This window comes from Hirsutella rhossiliensis, assembly GCF_020360975.1.
Source record: "Hirsutella rhossiliensis strain HR02 chromosome Unknown scaffold00003, whole genome shotgun sequence".
Classification (NCBI taxonomy): Eukaryota; Fungi; Ascomycota; class Sordariomycetes; order Hypocreales; family Ophiocordycipitaceae; genus Hirsutella; species Hirsutella rhossiliensis.
In genome coordinates, this window is record NW_025408669.1 from 1856661 (window position 1) to 1873299 (window position 16639).

The 16639-nt window shown below is 59.8% G+C and overlaps 6 protein-coding genes across 6 annotated transcripts; 3 read left to right on the forward strand and 3 right to left on the reverse strand.

The window, feature by feature from the left end:
• Positions 1-187: 187 nt before the first annotated feature.
• HRG_03102 (uncharacterized protein) lies at positions 188-1497 on the forward strand (the record flags this gene model as incomplete). The annotated part of the gene is made up of 3 exons (XM_044861573.1): positions 188-397; positions 503-878; positions 941-1497. 3 exons carry the CDS (start codon positions 188-190, stop codon positions 1495-1497), a joined length of 1143 nt encoding a protein of 380 aa, XP_044722599.1.
• Positions 1498-1751: 254 nt separating this feature from the next.
• Positions 1752-3158, reverse strand: HRG_03103 (o-methyltransferase domain-containing protein; the record flags this gene model as incomplete). Its single annotated transcript, XM_044861574.1, has 5 exons — positions 1752-2065; positions 2128-2567; positions 2642-2765; positions 2819-2945; positions 3018-3158. The coding sequence occupies 5 exons, from the start codon at positions 3156-3158 to the stop codon at positions 1752-1754; spliced, it is 1146 nt and encodes a 381-aa protein (XP_044722600.1).
• A 1424-nt stretch (positions 3159-4582) lies between these two features.
• Positions 4583-6363, forward strand: HRG_03104 (cytochrome p450 domain-containing protein; the record flags this gene model as incomplete). Its single annotated transcript, XM_044861575.1, has 5 exons — positions 4583-4796; positions 4885-5429; positions 5484-5592; positions 5647-6130; positions 6195-6363. 5 exons carry the CDS (start codon positions 4583-4585, stop codon positions 6361-6363), a joined length of 1521 nt encoding a protein of 506 aa, XP_044722601.1.
• Positions 6364-6480: 117 nt separating this feature from the next.
• Positions 6481-8014, reverse strand: HRG_03105 (o-methyltransferase domain-containing protein; the record flags this gene model as incomplete). Its single annotated transcript, XM_044861576.1, has 5 exons — positions 6481-6649; positions 6716-7242; positions 7312-7362; positions 7432-7710; positions 7769-8014. 5 exons carry the CDS (start codon positions 8012-8014, stop codon positions 6481-6483), a joined length of 1272 nt encoding a protein of 423 aa, XP_044722602.1.
• A 1162-nt stretch (positions 8015-9176) lies between these two features.
• On the forward strand, positions 9177-11921 carry HRG_03106 (AMP-binding enzyme domain-containing protein; the record flags this gene model as incomplete). Its single annotated transcript, XM_044861577.1, has 2 exons — positions 9177-9872; positions 9927-11921. The coding sequence occupies 2 exons, from the start codon at positions 9177-9179 to the stop codon at positions 11919-11921; spliced, it is 2691 nt and encodes an 896-aa protein (XP_044722603.1).
• A 2103-nt stretch (positions 11922-14024) lies between these two features.
• On the reverse strand, positions 14025-15518 carry HRG_03107 (kinase; the record flags this gene model as incomplete). Its single annotated transcript, XM_044861578.1, has 6 exons — positions 14025-14158; positions 14221-14619; positions 14672-15020; positions 15076-15159; positions 15231-15403; positions 15473-15518. 6 exons carry the CDS (start codon positions 15516-15518, stop codon positions 14025-14027), a joined length of 1185 nt encoding a protein of 394 aa, XP_044722604.1.
• Positions 15519-16639: the final 1121 nt, after the last annotated feature.

Sequence of the window (16639 nt, forward strand, 5' to 3'; positions counted from 1 at the left end):
CGGCGGGGGCGAGAAGGCAACGTCAAGGTAAAGAGTGGCTGCCCGCCCGGCAGACTGAAGGCAGGGTCAAGTCAGATTCCTCGGCATTTGGGCCTCCACCACTCGATCCTTTCCTCCGCACGTCTTGTCTCTGTGACTGTCGTCCACTGTCCCTCTCGTCGCCCCTTTCCAGAGCAGCAGCCTCGCCATGTCCAGCCCTGGCGGTCCAGCGGCCGGCGGCCCTCCGGCGTTCCCTCCTCCGGAACACCCAGAGGATCCGGGTCGCGGGCCCATGATATTGGGCACCACCTGGACGCTGACGTTTCTGTGCATCGTCTTCATCTCTGCCCGGCTCTTGGTCCGTGTAAAGGTGATTCGCGCTGTGAGCGCCGATGACTGGTTCATGCTCGCTGCCGGGGTATGTAGGCGATGTTGTCCACGGCCTGCTTGATGGCGATTTGCCGGGCAGATGCAGAGGTGAAGAGACAAATGCAGGCAAAGGCGGCTGACGGCCGAGGACTAGATGCTCCAAGTCACCTTCCAAGCATGCGTCACCCGAGCATACCTCTGGGGCTTCGGAAAGCACGACAAGGACCTGACGTTTGATCCGCAGATCATCAACATCCTCAAGTGGGTTTGGATCTCGACGACGCCCGCCATCCTCGTCTCCATCCTGGCGAGAATATCGGCCGCCATTCTTCTCATACGCATCTTTGGGAACAAGAAGTGGCTCAAGTGGTTCCTCGTCGTCTTCACCACTCTGCAGAGCATCGTGGCCGGCCTGGTCATCATCTTTGTATGGGCTCAAGTCTCGCCCGTCGAAGGGCTTTGGAATCCTCTTCTGCCGGCTCGGCGGTGGAATCCCAGCATCCAACAAAACACGGCCTATCTTGGACAATGTGAGTCTGGTTGCTTGCGCCTTGCGTCTCGGTGGCTGACGACGGCAACGGTTGCCCATCAGCCCTGTTTACCTTTTCCGACCTGACGTACGTCCTGTTCCCCATCATGATCATCTTCAAGCTCAACATGCCCCTGCGCCGCAAGCTGGGCCTCGCCGGGCTGATGGCAGCGTCTCTGTTCACAATGGTGGCCTCCATCATGAAGACGGTCACGTCGCAGGCGTCGAGCGCCAGCGAGGGCGACTTGCAGTACCGCGGCACCATGGCCATCTTCTGGTCGGCCTTTGAGCAGTCCTTTGTCATTATCATGACCTGCATCCCGCCGCTACGCTCCGCAAAGCAGCTGTTCAAGCGCCGTGACGGGGCCGCAGGCAGCAGCGCAATGGGCCTTGCGCGGCTTGGCAGGAGCTATCGCTCGTCGAAACTGGACTCGGATCGGTCGCGGAAGCCAAGCTTTCTCGACGAGGGGGAGCAGGCGCTCAGAGACACCAGCGTGCCGTATGGCAGGGCGGGAAGCAGGGGTCCAAGCAGCCAGAGCCTTGAGACGGGGAACATTCGCCGCACCGATCAGTACGCCGTCGCGTATAGTGGCAAGGCAGAGCCGCGGGAAGACGTATAGCTCTCGGTTCGGGACTTTTGGTGACGGGGGGGGGCGAGCTCGTGGCGAGTGCGCAAGGGGTGCTCAAGGCTGGGACGCGATGGATATTCAGGGGATCACGGCGGAGAGCAATGAAGCAGAAGCGTATGGATTAATGGAAGTTGAATAAAGCAGACAGAGTTCCTTGGCCATGCGTCTCGAGACTCCAGGGGCTTGTCCAAGCTTCAACCGATGCCAACACACATCCCCTGGCGAGTCTATTTCGAGAGCCCACATCAAGGCAGACGCACGTCCATGACGGTCTCATAGCCCAGCGGATTGTACGTATACGTCTTGACCAGCGTCAGGCCCACGTCTTCCAAGAGACTGCGCCACTGCGCTTCGGTGCGCTCCATGGAGGCAAAGGCCGAGAGCATGGTCAGATCCATGGCGGCAGCGTACGCATCGACGCCGACCTCGGGCAGCACCATCTCGTCGAGGAGCATGATGGAGTCCGACGCCATGGCCGACTTTGTGTTTTGGAGCAAGCGGCGGACCTTGTGGTCTGGGTGGTTGTGCAGCACGCCGCGGGAGAAGTAGAACTTGGCGCCTGGTGTTTCAAGACACGGCGTGTTAGCAGAAGAGACGGACCAAGGGCAAGGGGGAGAGGACCTTTGACGGGCTGCGGCTCGAAGAAATCATGCACCGTGTTCTCCACGCCCGGCGTCGGCAGCGCCTTTGCGATGGAGTGCGCCAGGTCCTGCAGAACCACGCGGCCCGGCAGGTCGGGATACCGGCCCCTGAACTCGGCGCACTGGTGTCCGATGCCGCCGCCAATGTTGACATAGACGGGCCGCTGCGGATCCCAGTCCCGGGCCTCCTGGCCGACGGGATAGACGCTCAGCCAGGACAAGTCGGGCCCGCGCCGCAGGGCCATGTAGTCGTTGAAGTATCGCAGGTTATCCGGGTGGTCCTCGAACCAGGCAAAGCCGTGCCGGGTCGTGTTCCACGCGTCCTGGAACACGGTGTGCATCTCGTCGTCGGGGTTCCGGTACGATGTCTTGTGGAGGAACGAGGGCAGGGCTTGGTACTGAGGCCCGATGGTCTCGAAGCTGAGTCGACATGAGTAGATGCTGGAATAGCGCGATGCCGCATGAGTATACGCCTCGAAGCGTGGCCTACCTACCAATGCGAGACGCCTGCCTCTGCCGCCCTGTCCGCGAGGTTCTTGGTGACGTTGTTGGCCTGATACTCGGCCTTGGCCGTCTCCCGGACCGCCCCGATGGACGCGAGATATCTCAGGTATCGACCTGTCGAGCCGTCAGCGATGGTCCGGGAATCCGCTTTCCGCTTCAAGATGTACTCATGAGCAGCGTCTCCGCGCCGGTTCTCGCTGCAACCTGCTCCACCGTCAAGGGCCCGTCGGCGGCGGCGAGGTATTTGAAGATGCCCAGGTCGAAACCAATCTTGGCAGCGGCGGTTTGGAGAAGCTGCAACGGGTCAGCCGTTGCCCGAAACCAAGGTCCGTGGCATGATGGGCCGAGGGCATGGGTCTCTCTCACGAGGTAGCCGTATCTGTGAACCGTGTCGTTGACGTCTTCCAGCGAGTAAGCCAGCTCGTGCACCGAGACCATGAGCTGCCGACGGGTGCCCGCATCAGCCATCGAGGCAAAGTGCTTGATTTGAGCGAGAGCCGACTCCATCTTTACGAGGTTTGCAACGGACTACGGTGTTCAGACCGATCAAGGTTGGTGTATATGAAGAAGCCGAGGAGGGCATTCATCTCAAGTTCTCAACCACGGAGCCCGGGGATTATATAGATATTCACCGAGGCGCGATCCGTCGTCGACGTGGCACTGTCCAATCAGAGCTCCAGCTACGATGCCAGTCCGTTGTGCCGTGTTTCGAGGCTGGCAGCTCGCAGTTGGAATTTGGGTTGCCGACTGTGTAAAGCGAAGCAGCCTCGGGATGGCAAAGGCTGTGTTTTTCAACTCGCACTCTTGCCAAGCTCAAACAACCGGGATAGGATCAAGTTGCCAATCGCAATACATCAGCCAAATCAGAAGCTCGGTCCCTTCTCCAGACGCTGCATATACAGAGTTACAGACGAGCCTCCTGAACACCAAGCTTCGTGGTTCCAACCGAGCACTCGACTCCTCGAGCAGGATACCTCCATCCAAGTCGTTTGAAAAAGCCGTGGCAGCCGAGAGGCATCCGTCGAGTGTCCTCTACTGGGCGGGACGCTTCGCCGCGGCATCCTCTCCCAAGCGGAACACATATTCAGGATTCCAGATGGCCCAGCCCAGGTGGTTGCACTGGTTGGACACAGGGTACATGTCTCGGGAGCACGCTGGGGTGAATCTAGTAGGCGTCTAGGCGAAGCATGCGAGGCGGAATCTCGCGGAGCATTACATATATGCAGCTGGGCGAGGCGCTCTTGGGGTCCAGAGACAAGGCGTAGATGGCGTGGCCCCGTGAAGTGAATTTATGCAGGCCCCCGAGGTGGCGTTCCATGTCGCGTCTGCTAAGGCAACAGCAACATGACACTGGACAGGAGTCACAGGACCAACAGGCCCCCAGGCAGCCCAACGAGGTCCAACAAGGCCCTCGGGAAACACAGCAGCAGTTGCATATGTGATATATGCAGCTCGACCCCGCAAGCTCGTCCAATGGCATCGTCTCCGACTCTACGCAACCAGTGCCAACCACCATGGCAGTCATGGCACCAAGTCACCAACCACCGACCGACTCGGCGGTCCCGTCAGCAGCCCTCCCGTGTCAGACGTTTTGTCCCCCAACGACGCCATCTCGCCGACCGGGGACCTTGTATGTATGTTGCGCTGCGTTGTACGGATATTACACGATCCGTCGTTACGACCAATCGATTGGGGGCCAAAGGATGCTGTTGGCTCTGCTGCCTGCCCCCTTTCATATTACGACCTCTTTGGCAGACCAAGCTTTCCCGTGACACGGCTCACAGACGAGACGGAGCTTTCTCGGCAGAGTCCTTGGGTGGAAAGGTTGGTGAAACAGAGAGGAGGGGGGGGAGGCTTCGGGCCCGTGAATATAGCCTCGCCCTCGTCGTCGTCTTGTTCAGCCTCACCCACGAGCAACAGCACCAGACATCATGGAGGTGCTCAGCCAGCTGTCCTGGCAGCACGTCGCTGGCACCATCGTCGTGTACCTTGCAAGCCTCGCCTTCTACCGCCTGTTTCTGCATCCGCTCGCCAAGTTCCCCGGCCCGCGGCTCGCCGCTGTCTCGCGCTGGTACGAGGCCTACTATGACGTTGTTTGCAATGGCAAGTACACGTTTAAGATAGAGGAAATGCACAAGAAATACGGTCAGTTGTCTGCGTCTTTCCTTGTCTCGGCTGGCCATGTCAATATTGCCTCATCTCATCCAGTAACTGATGTGAATCGCCCGACAAGGCCCCATCATCCGCATCAGCCCCTTCGAGCTCCATGTCAGCGCCCCTGCCTTCTTCGAGAAGCTCTACAACCACGACGGCCCATGGAACAAGTACGCCTGGGCCTACGACGCCTTCTCCGCCAAGCCGTCGACAATCTGCACCATCGAGCACGACGTCCACAGGCAGCGTCGCGCCCCGCTCAGCGCCTTCTTCTCAAAGGCCAACGTCGCCGCCAAGCAGGAAATCATCCGCCGGCGGACGGCCCAGCTCTGCGGCCGCATCGCCGAGTTTGCCGGCGACAGGACCGCCGCCGTCAACCTCGGCACTGCCATGAGCGCCTTTGCCCGCGACGTGGCCATCGAGTTCATCCTCGGCAAGCGCTACAACAACCTGGAGAGCAAGGACTTTAGCGCTGCCTTTACAAACGTCCTCCAGGGCGCCGGCGCCGTCTGGCGAATCACCAAGCATGTCCGCTGGTTCGGTCCCTTTATGAAGTCTCTGCCTCCTTCGCTGGTTGCCAAGCTGGGAGACGAGGGTCCAAAGGGCTTCTTTGCCTTTCTCAAGGTGAGCCCTTCTCCACCACTCGCCGTCCAACTGTCCTCTGACTCGGCTCAACAGGACACCATGACGCTGACCAGAGACACCATCTCGTCCTCGACGAGGTCTGCCGTCTCGGCGTCGGAAAAACTGGCTGCCCCTGCTCCGGCAAACCCTCCTCCTCCCGACGGCGCGGCTCCCCACACCGTCATCCACGAGATACTCAATTCCAGCCTGCCGGCAGAGGAAAAGTCTGGAGCCCGCATCAACGACGAGGTCGGCACCGTCAGCGGAGCCGCGTTCGAGACGACGGCCCAGTCCCTGCGCCTGATCGTCTACTACGTATACAGCGACCCCGACATCCTCAGCCGGCTGCGGGCTGAGCTCCGCTCCGCCACCGACGACGGCGCCGGAAGCCTGAGCCTGGCTGCCCTCGAGAAGCTGCCCTATCTCACCGCCGTCTTGATGGAGGGCCTGCGCCTGAGCCCGGGGCTTGCCACGCGCACGGCGCGCGTCGCCCCGAACCGGGAACTGGTGTACGGCCAGTGGCGCATCCCCGCGGGCACGCCCGTCGGCATGACCACCATGTTGATGCACAGGGACGAGCAGCTGTATCCCGAACCCAAGCGGTTCAGTCCTGACCGCTGGGTGGATATGGAAGTGCGCAGAAAGGCACACAAGACGTACGCTCCCTTCGCCAGGGGCACGCGCATCTGCCTCGGCATGCAGTAAGTCGAGCCTTTGACCCGCCTCCCAACCCGTCTCGACTGACAAGGTCTTGCTACCTCCTAGTCTTGCGTGGGCCGAGCTGTACATGGTCGTTGCTTCGCTCGTGCAACGTTTCGACTTCGAGTTTGACGGCGCAGGCCCCAAGGACGTTGAGCCTGTGAGTGATCAGTTTACCATTGGGACCGAGGACCAGTCCGGCATCAAGGCCTTTGTTACGCTGTATAACGGTTGATAGACTTGGTCCTTGTCCACAATAGCATAGTCTGTTGCAGGATGCTGCCTACATGTAGATGCGTGAATAACTACTGAGCTCTCACTCCTTCTGAGACTATAAGTTACATGTTCATCGTCACTCCGTGCCGTCCCAGCAGACATCAATGATTCCCAAAGCCGAGCCTGGTGGTTCCGCCACGTGCCTCAGCCTGAACCTCGGATCTGCCTGGGTAAGCAAAGCGGTCCACTCGCCCACGCTTCTCTCTCGCGAGTTGAAGAGAGCGCCCATACTCAAGTCCACCGCTCTGCGTTGACGAGCGTCACCGGTCAGCCCAACATGACGAGAGAGACGGGCCTCGAGATAGACGCACCTCAAGTTCCTTTCCTTCCACACTGCAACCGCTCCTGGCTCCGGCATCAGCGTCTCATGGATGACGATGCGCGCGCCCAGCCTCAGCGCGGGAATCTGCGCCCTGAGCAGACGAATGCAGTACTCGTCGGCCCAGTTATGCAGGACCAGCCGGAAGAGATACACATCAGCCTCGACGCCCTGCGGCTCGAAGAAGTCGTGGGCGACGAAACGGACGCGGCCCTTGAGCTCCTCGGGCACCCTAGCATCGGCGCCTGCCACAACCTTACCCAGGTCCTGGACGACGACGTCGAGGCTCCTGAAGCGGCGTGCCAGCTCGAGGGCGACGTGGCCTTGCGATCCGCCAATGTCGACGACCGTGGCTGGGCCCAGCGAGGCCCAGTCGTAGTTGTCGATGATGTAGTCTATTTCGTATCCTGGGCTGTCTGCTATGGCCTTCATGGCGCTGGCAAAGCGAGCGCCGCGGGCCGGATCTGCGTCGATGACGCTGTAGATGGAGTCGGTTGTGTTGTTCGCCAGAGCGAAGCCCTGGGTGTCATTCCCGACAAGGGGCCTCGGTTAGCTCCGCAACGGCAGCATCGTCGAGCTCCCCCTTACCGTTTGGTTTGGCTCGCCGGAGCCCGGCCATCGCTGCAGGGCATCCACCATCTAGAGAGTCTTGTCATGCGCCGCCGGCCTTGATGGTTGGCGACGGGGACACTTGGTCAGGGGGCTTACCTTGACCGAGGCCGGCCATATCTCGTCGCTCCCACAGCCGATCCAGTCATTGAAGTGCGGCATCATCAGCAGCCTGGACGAGCTCGTGTGAGCCACGACGTCGGGCTCCGGCTCCCGAAAGACGCGCATCGTCATTGCGTGGCGGAGGAGGCGGCGGAGCGTCCGCACGTCCAGCCCCGTCTCGTCGGCGATGTGGTCAAACGAGGCGCGACCCCGTGCCGGGACCATGGCGGCAATGCCGAGGCGGCTGATGGCCTGGAAGCTCACCATGTTGTTGTGCTGGTCCCGTCAGCCTCGTGCCGCCGGCCCGAGTCGAGCATCTGCGGGATGTGTCTACCGCGGCGTGCTTGAAGAGCAGCGCCCAGGGCTCGAGGAGCAGGTCGTGCAGCTCGGCCGTGGCATCGAGCACCGCGTCCTGCACGTCGTGTGCCTCGTTGGGGAGCCTGTTGTTTGTGGCTTCTTCGTCGAACGAGGGCGACGCAAGGCCCCGGTCCGAGAGCATCTGCTGGAGCTTGGCAACGGAAGTGCTGATGGTGGCGGCGAGCTCGACGATGCGCGAGGCGGTGCCATTGGAAGAAGCCATGCTGCTCAGGGCTGCTCAGGGGTTGTGAGCCGTTAGGTCCTGGTGGTGATCAGATGGGTGTGCTCGGCTGGGCTCGGACAGTGTAGAGGATGGGCGACAGCACATGGATGTACAACCAGCATCTCTCTGCCTTTATCTTGCGCTGAAGGGGCCTTGTCCGGCTCCTGCGCTCACCCGGTACAGCCCGAGGGCGTTGTCCGGACTTGAGGGAGCTTACGACTTGCTGTAATACCCCAGTCTGCCTCCCTCATCCACGCCTTGATATTATCATATTACGCGCACTCCCAGCATGGCCCGTATAGCCCCGTGGCCCGCATAGCCCCGTGGCCCGCATAACCCCGTGGCCCGTAATCCCGTATATCCTCAACACGGCCGCCATGGCCGTTACAGCCTCGCCTCGACGTGCACGCCCAGCAGCGCCGTCGACGATCCTGGGCCCTTTGTCCGCGCAGTCCCACCTTTCGCAGCTCGTGCAGCTGAACCCGGTCTGAGATATCTCGGCGCCCCCAATTATACGAAGCATGTACAGTACAGCAAATCTGGCCACGGCCGGACGTGACACGGCAGCAATCTATCGCCCCCAGCCCAAGGCGCGACCCCTTATTCGCGGCACGGAAACGGCCCTCTCGGCCTATGATGTCGGAGAGATGCCGCGGTTCGAATAAGGCGCGTGCGAACATGCACCAACCCCGTGGCCCCGTGTCTCAGACATCGTCGAGCACTTACATGTTGATGCCGTTGGTCAGCATGTGGCACAAAGCCGACACTCGGCATCCTCGACCTGGAGATGACGCCCAACAGGAATAGAATAGTCTGTTGCAAGATGTGTGCCCTCGTCCTCCCCATTGTACATGTGCTACCCATCTCGACATCGTCTTCATTGCACTTGCTCTCTGAAGCATCGCCCCTTTGGCTCTGTTCCTATACTGACACTGAAATGGGCTATACTGACACTGAAATGGGCTATACTGACACTGAAATGGGCCCATCGTCAGTTGTCGCTGGTTCAAGAAACACACCGGCGGACTTGCCCGTGAGAGAGTCGACCCCCTCGTCGTCTCCGTCCACCAAGCCACTTGAAGCCGTCTCACCCAGCCTGGAAGCTGGGAAGAGTCTCCAGGATGTTCTTCGAGACGTGGCGGCCTCGAGGCCACGGCGAGGCATGATTCTCTACCCCCCGGGGAACACTTCAGCTCCCATCGAGGTCGAGTACAGCACCCTGCTCACACAGGCAACGAGGAATAGCCATATTGTCCGCTCCATCAAAGGTTTCAGGGCGGGCAAGCCGGTGCTGCTCCGTCTAGATGACCACTGGGACACAATCCTCTGGTTCTGGGCCATTCTGCTCGCCAGCGGCCTCCCGGTGCCGTCACCCCCTTTCAGCAATGTTGTCGGGCAACGCCGGAGACATATCGAGAGTCTGGCCACGCTCCTGGAGTCACCGATACGCATCACCCGAGCCAAGTCTCTGGCCCTTTTTGATATACCCCATGGCATGCAACTCTACTCCATCGAGTCGCTGCTCCAGCATGCCCGTCCACCGCCTGCAGATTCAACCGCGTTGCGTGACAGCGGCAGCAACAATGTGAACAACGGCCCGGCCATGTTGATGCTGACGTCCGGGAGCACTGGCAACGCAAAGGCCGTGAAGTTGAGCCACAGACAGATACTCGCAGCCTCCGCGGCCAAGGCCTCTGTGCGCCGACTTCCCCCGGACCGGCCCTTTCTGAACTGGATCGGACTTGACCATGTGGCGAGCCTGGTGGAAATCCACATACAGGCCTTATACCTTGGCCTTGACCAGGTTCATGTTCACGCCGCCGACATGACGCCGTCGCCGACGGTGTTTCTCGACCTTGTAAGCCGCCATCGAGTTTCGCGCTCCTTCGCGCCCAACTTCTTCCTGGCCAAGCTCGTCTCTGCTACACAAGAGGAAACGACGCCGCCAACGAGTCCGAGGTGGGACTTGCGAGACCTGGTCATTCTAGCCTCCGGGGGAGAAGCAAACGACACTCTGGTGTGCCGGGCAGCAGCCTCCTTGCTCGCACGGCACGGTGCTCCTCCCAACGTCATCACACCGGGGTTCGGGATGACAGAGACGTGTGCCGGGGCGATATTCAACCTCGACTGTCCCGTATATGACGTCGAGCACAAACATGCATTCACGTCGGTGGGGGAGTGCATCAAGGGCGTCGAGATGCGCGTCACCATCCCGGCTCGGAACGGCGAGGTGGTGCTGGCTTCGTGCGGCCAGCCCGGTGACCTCCAAGTCCGCGGCCCGGTCGTCTTCGACGGCTACTATCGCAACGAGGAAGCCACCGCCGAGGCATTCACGTCGGACGCCTGGTTCCGGACCGGCGACCGGGCCATGGTTGACTCCCAGGGCAATCTCACCATGATGAGCAGGGCCAAGGACGTCGTCAATATCAACGGCGTCAAGGTAAACTCGGCCGACATCCAGGTATGTCTCGACCAGAGCGTGGGCCGGCGGGTCAAGTACGTCGTCGGCTTCCCATCCCGGGCGGCACATGCGCACACGGAGCAGGTCACGGTTGCCTACGTGCCGAACGAGTCGCCGCTGCCGGCCCAGGTTGCTGTAGATGTCACCGGCAGCATCGTCGAGGCCTGTCTCCTCTGTACCGGCTCGAGGCCTGTAGTCTTCTCTCTCGACGACGAGTCACTGCTCCCGAGGACGACCCTCGGGAAGTTGTCGAGAGCCAAGATGCGGGCGCTGTTCGAAGACGGTCTCTTCTCGCAAAGCGTCGACAGCCATAGTCTCCTCATACAGAACTTTAGACTGCAGCACTTGAGCCATCCCAGCAGCGAAGCAGAGGCCAGCCTCGTGGCCGATTTCGCCAGCACGCTGAATCTCCCGCCGGACGTCATCGGGGTGGACACGCCCGTCTTCGACATAGGCCTCACCTCGATGGACCTGATGCGGCTCAAGCACCGCATCGACTGTCGTCTGCGCATGAGCGTCCCCGTCGTCGTGCTCATGAAGAACCCTACGGCACGGTCCCTGGCTCGTGCTCTCGACGGCCTGTGCCTCGAGCCCGCCGTTGCGTATGACCCGCTTGTCCCTCTGCGAAGCAGCGGCAGCAAGACACCGCTGTGGCTTATCCATCCCGGCGTGGGCGAGGTGCTTGTCTTTGTCGGGCTCGCGCAACAGCTTGCCGACGACGACCGCCCAGTCTATGCGCTGCGAGCGCGCGGTTTCGAGCCGGGCCAGCCTCGTTTCGGCTCCATTGCCGAAGCCGTCGAGGTATACCGGGCCACGATCCGACGGCGGCAGCCCAAGGGTCCTTACGCCATTGCCGGCTACAGCTACGGCTCGATACTGGCCTTCGAGGTGGCCAAGCGGCTGGAGGGCGAAGACGGAGCGCCGGTCCCCTTCCTGGGAAGCTTCAACCTGCCTCCGCACATCAAGCCTCGCATGCGCCAGCTGAACTGGAACCTGTGCCTGCTTCACCTGGCGCATTTCCTAGGCCTCGTGACGGAGGAGCGCGCCGACAGCCTCGAGGACCGATTCGGCCGTCGTCTCCGCGCCGACGCAATAGCACAGCTGCTGAGCATGGCACACAAGCAACGCATGACGGAGCTCGGGCTCAACGAGGCCAACTTGGTGAGCTGGGCTGACCTGGCATTTGGGCTGCAGAGCATGGCCGTCGACTACGAGCCGCACGGCGAGGTTGGCGCAATGGACGTGTTCCACGCTGCGCCGCTCAGGGCAGCCGCCAAGTCCCGGGAAGACTGGATGGAGAATCACCTGAGGAAATGGGCCGACTTTTGCAGAGCCGAGCCCAGGTTCCACGAGGTCCAGGGCGCGCACTACACCATGATTGGGCCTGATCACGTAGCCAGTTTTTCAAAGGCACTCAAGGCTGCCTTGAGTTCCAGGGGGGTGTAGCTTGTGTCCAACTCCAAGCAAAGGTGAGGTCCCGGTCAACACGTACATAATAGTCTAGTGTCTTCTATGGTGACGGTGTCGTTCAGCTAGAGTATCGGCCATGCGAAGCATCTGTTAAGTGACTGATTCATGGTGTAAGGAAGGGTACCTGAATTCGCCTTGGTCAAGGGCCCCGATACATTCAGACATGGCCGACGTAGAGGCAGCAAACGCGACAATGGACAAGATAAGTCTAGAGCTCCCTTGTTCGGAGCGCAAATCATCATCAAATGTAAGGTTACCTGGGACTAGGCTGTGTCACCCTAAGAATACCGTGAGTAGGGTTGGGGTTTTGCAAGTCTCACCGGGCTGCTTGGCTTCCATCTTGCTTGAATATACAGCATTGCAGGGACTTTACACGGAGCGCAGCGAGGAACCCGAACAAATCACCGACGAAAGCGACGAGACGGCTGCACTTTCGTTCGCCTTGACCGTTTTCGACCTCTAAATCGGAAGAAGACGGTGAATTTAAGAACTCTGCCCTTCCCTTCACCCGCCTCCAGGACCAGGCGCGGACCGTCGTACCCAAGACATATGCTGCCAGACAGACGTAGAGCATCTCTTGTATCCGGGACGTGCAACCGCACAGACCAGGCGGCGCCGGAGGCTTTCCCAGCAGTGGCGCTTTCCATCTTCCTCCTCCCCGGACATGTCCATCGACGAGCCCCCGCCTGGGTACTGATATTGCGAGGCGTGATGCGTCGAGACTCAGGAGCCATTCGCAAGTCAGCGACGCACCTCGAGGAGAGCTAAGCGCGGTAGATTATGTGCTGAGTAAGAGGAGCCCTATTCTATGACGTTTCTAATATCTAACAGTTGTCCTTGAATTTTGAAGTCGAACCATGCGTGGTTCAACTTATATCCAGTCCAGCGGACAGTATAGGAAACATCTTCCCAACTATGCAATAGTCATCTATCGTACCCCTTTGTCTCCATCATGGCCAAGTTGAAGGCATCGCCTGCCCTCAACTCGCAATCCGCGCCCTGATTCCTGAGCTCCTGAGACGGACCGGTCCACTGCCCCCCCCCCAGACGTCATCTTTTGCCACCAAGAACAGCATAAGCATTCCCGATACCCTCTGGCAAGGAGGCTCTGAAAAGAGGCCGGCCGTTTTAGCTTCGAGAGGACAAGCCGTCGCTGGAGCCGACGCTGATCATCAAGTCTGCATCGTCTAAACACGGAGCATCTCGTCACCCTCCTTTCTCTCCAAATCAAAGCCGTCCAAATTTCGCGTTCCTTGTCGTCCTTTGTTCTTTTCCCTTTCTTTCCGCGTCCGCGAGCAGATGGCCCGCCTCTCCTGACTGCCTCCACTGGGGCACCGCTCCCCAGCAATTTACCGCCGTCGCTCTCCTCAAGCCGCTCCCCGCCGCTGATCGATCCAAACCAGGGGTAACCATTGCTAACATATATCTAGCGCCGTCGACATTTTCTCGTGACAACATGGACGTGCCTGATCGTCGTAGCGCAAAGCGTCGTCGTTCCACCTCGGCAGGCACAGCATTACCACTGCATGTCTTGATACGCAAACACACGAAACGAGAAAGAAAAGTGAAAGCCAGCCGTCTCATGCATCGAAACATGGTCTAAGAACGCGATTTCCTCGGCCATGCAGCAGAGCATGCCCCCACGGCAATTGCTGGCTGCACCCTTTCAACCCCTCCCACCCTGGCCACAGGTCCACGTCGTCAGGACCCAGAAACTGCGCCATCTCACTCCCAGCATGACGAGTGTCCAACACTCTTCCCAGCCCAGCCACGCAATCCCAAACTCTCTCGCTGTCGCTCTCTTGCACGCACGCGGATACCCCATGGATCAGTCTATCACCATGTGCAGCCGAGCGCAAGAGCACGTGTGCTTGTCCCACTTTGACGCCATGAGCCTCGAGGCTACTTTTCCCTCACCGACCGCTGTCCTGGTTTGTGTATCGAAGCCCATGTCCCCTAGCATCTTCCATTAAGACTCAGTGTCGGGAGTCAATTGGACAGATCGCTTCTGGGTCCGCCAAGTGCCTTCAAGGGTAAATCATTGTTCCGTCCTCAATTTTCGTCTGAGAATCGCGGCAGTCAGTCTAGTTTTGCCATCATTTCTTGCTTCGTCATCGGGGTGAAGTTTTCAATGTCCAGACCGCGCGATGCCAGCCCTGGCCTCACGTGGTGAGGGACCAACTGCTGGTTCAGATTGGGTGCAATGGAGAGCTCTGCTTGCCCGTCAGCCGTGGCCACTTTGCGGTAGTCCGCCGTAGCCAAGGGATGCACTTACCGTGGCGAGTAAAGTTGAAGAGATCTGGCAGGTCACGAAGCTGGCCAGAGCCGTGTCTCGAGTCGGGCAACTTGGTGCTCGGGTCGCGAAGCTCGTCGAAGAACGGGTGCACCATGGCATCAATGGCGGATTGTCTCTCCGTCGGCGTGTACTCGAGGAGTCGAGCAATGAGGTCAATGGCGTTGGCATCGGCCTTCCGGAACACCTTGCTAAAAGGATGAGGCTTGATCTGCGGGAACTTGTGCTCCATGTAGTTGGGGTTCATGGTTCGGATCTGCTCTCGCGTCGGCGTACCAAGCACCTTGATGATCTCCACTAATTGATCGATGCCGGACTCGCCGGGAAACAGCGGTTGCCCAAGCATGAGCTCGGCCATGACACAGCCAGTTGACCAAACATCTGCCAACCAGTCAGCGCAAACAACGGGCAGGGGCGTGGTGGTGCCTCTCACCAATCTTGGTTGTGTAGTTTGTCGCGCCGAAAATGAGCTCGGGCGCACGATAGTACCGAGAGCAGATGTACGAGACGTTGGGCTCGTTCTCCACCAAGATCTTTGCACTGCCAAAGTCACAAAGCTTCAGGATCCCGCTGTTCGGGTCGAGGAGAAGGTTTTGGGGCTTGATGTCGCGATGGCAGATGCCTTGAGAGTGTATGTAGGCCAGGGCGCGAAAGAGCTGGTAAATGTACAGCTTGACCTCGAGAATGGGCATCGTCGTCTTCATCTTGTTGAAGAACCGCGAAGCTCGATAGACGGTCTCGGGAACAAACTCTTGAACCAGGTTGAGGTAAACTTCGTCTTTCTGTAACATGGTCAGCACGGGGCGGCGGAGAGCCAGGGCCGGGAGGTGCACGCACACGTTCGCCGTTGGAGTAGTAGAATGCTTTCAGTTGGACAATATTGGGGTGTCTGACGATGCGCATGATCTGCAGCTCACGGTTCTATTTCATCTTGGGTTAGAGATCCGAGGACGCGGCTTCCGGACGCAACGGGGTCAAGGGTCGATGCACACCTTGAATCTCTTGTCCTGTAGTACGCGCTTGATAGCTGCATCCTCCCCCGATGGCGAGAGCTTTGTTTGGAAGACGACGCCGAAGGATCCGTTGCCAACAATCTTGCATTGCGTGTATTGTAGATCTCGGGTCTCGCCGGTGACTCCATCCTGCACCTTTTCGCGAATCACCTCTGGACGCGAATGGGGTTAGCCACGCGACCACGGCGTGAGGCGCCAGGCAGAGTGAGGGGGGAACCCACCTCCCATCCTCAGACTATTGAAGGCATTTGGCCGATGAGACGACATGCTGGGTGGCGTTCTGACAAGGCCAGACAGCTGATTCTACCGTGTGTGGTTGGGAGAGGAAGACCGTCGACAGTTTGCAGGTGAGGGGTATCAATCCCGGGCTTTTAGCGCGGGCCGTGGCGGGCAACAAGGTCGAGGCGACGGTGGAACGGGGTGCGATGCGTGGAGATGCGGCAGGCCACTAGAGCTGCAGCTGCCAATGAAGGCGTCGATGGCGACCACGGACAAGGGGGCCGTCGCTCGGGGGTTTGCCTTTTGGGTCGAAGAGACAAATCGCGCCAGACGAGGCAGCGGCAACGTTCGCGAGACCAAAACGTGGGGCGACTGTCGGATGCAGCTGAGATGCGGCGTCAGTTCTGGCGACCGAGGAATGACGGGCGTTGGCGGATGCAAAATCACCAACAGAAATTGAGGGGGAGGGATTGCAAAGGATGAGGGAAAATGGCAACGGCGAAAGTGTTTGCGAGGTGGTGTTTTTGGCAACGCAGCCTCAGGCTTTGGAGGGGCGAGGTGCGGGGCGGGGCTGGAGAACGGGAGCGACAGCGGGCGGAGACAGTTCAAGGTTATAAGGGAAGGGGAGGAAAGAGAGGGGGGGCTGCTGCTGCTGCTGCTGCAGGCAATGATGATGCCGATGGATGTAGAGTAGACTGAAGGCGGCAGCACGGGCGAAGAACAAGAGCGAGAGTCGAAGCAGTGCGCTGCAGGATGCACCATGCATGCATCAAGCAGCCAGAGATGAAAATGCCTCCCGTAGTCAAGGGCAAGTCAGGTACATGCGGCGGCTGCGGAAGCACCAGCAGGCCACGGGAGAGCAGAGGAAGCGCGGGTAGGAATGGGAAGACGGTCCATAGGGAAGATGAGGATGTAGGAGGTAGGTAAGGTGGGTTGCCTGAAGCATTGAGTAGCACCGAACGCTGCTTTGCACAGAGGCTGGTAGGGGGTGGCCCCGAGGGAGGGGGTTGTCTCGTGACAAGGTGACGGGGCGGCAAATGTTCGTCAAGAGACGGGTAGACAGAAATGTGTGTATGCGCGCGCGCGCAGTCCCAGGCTCGCACTGCTCGCCGTCAAGAGGACAAAGGGAGAAGCAGGCGATTGCAGGCAGGAGGAGCTTACTCACGTTG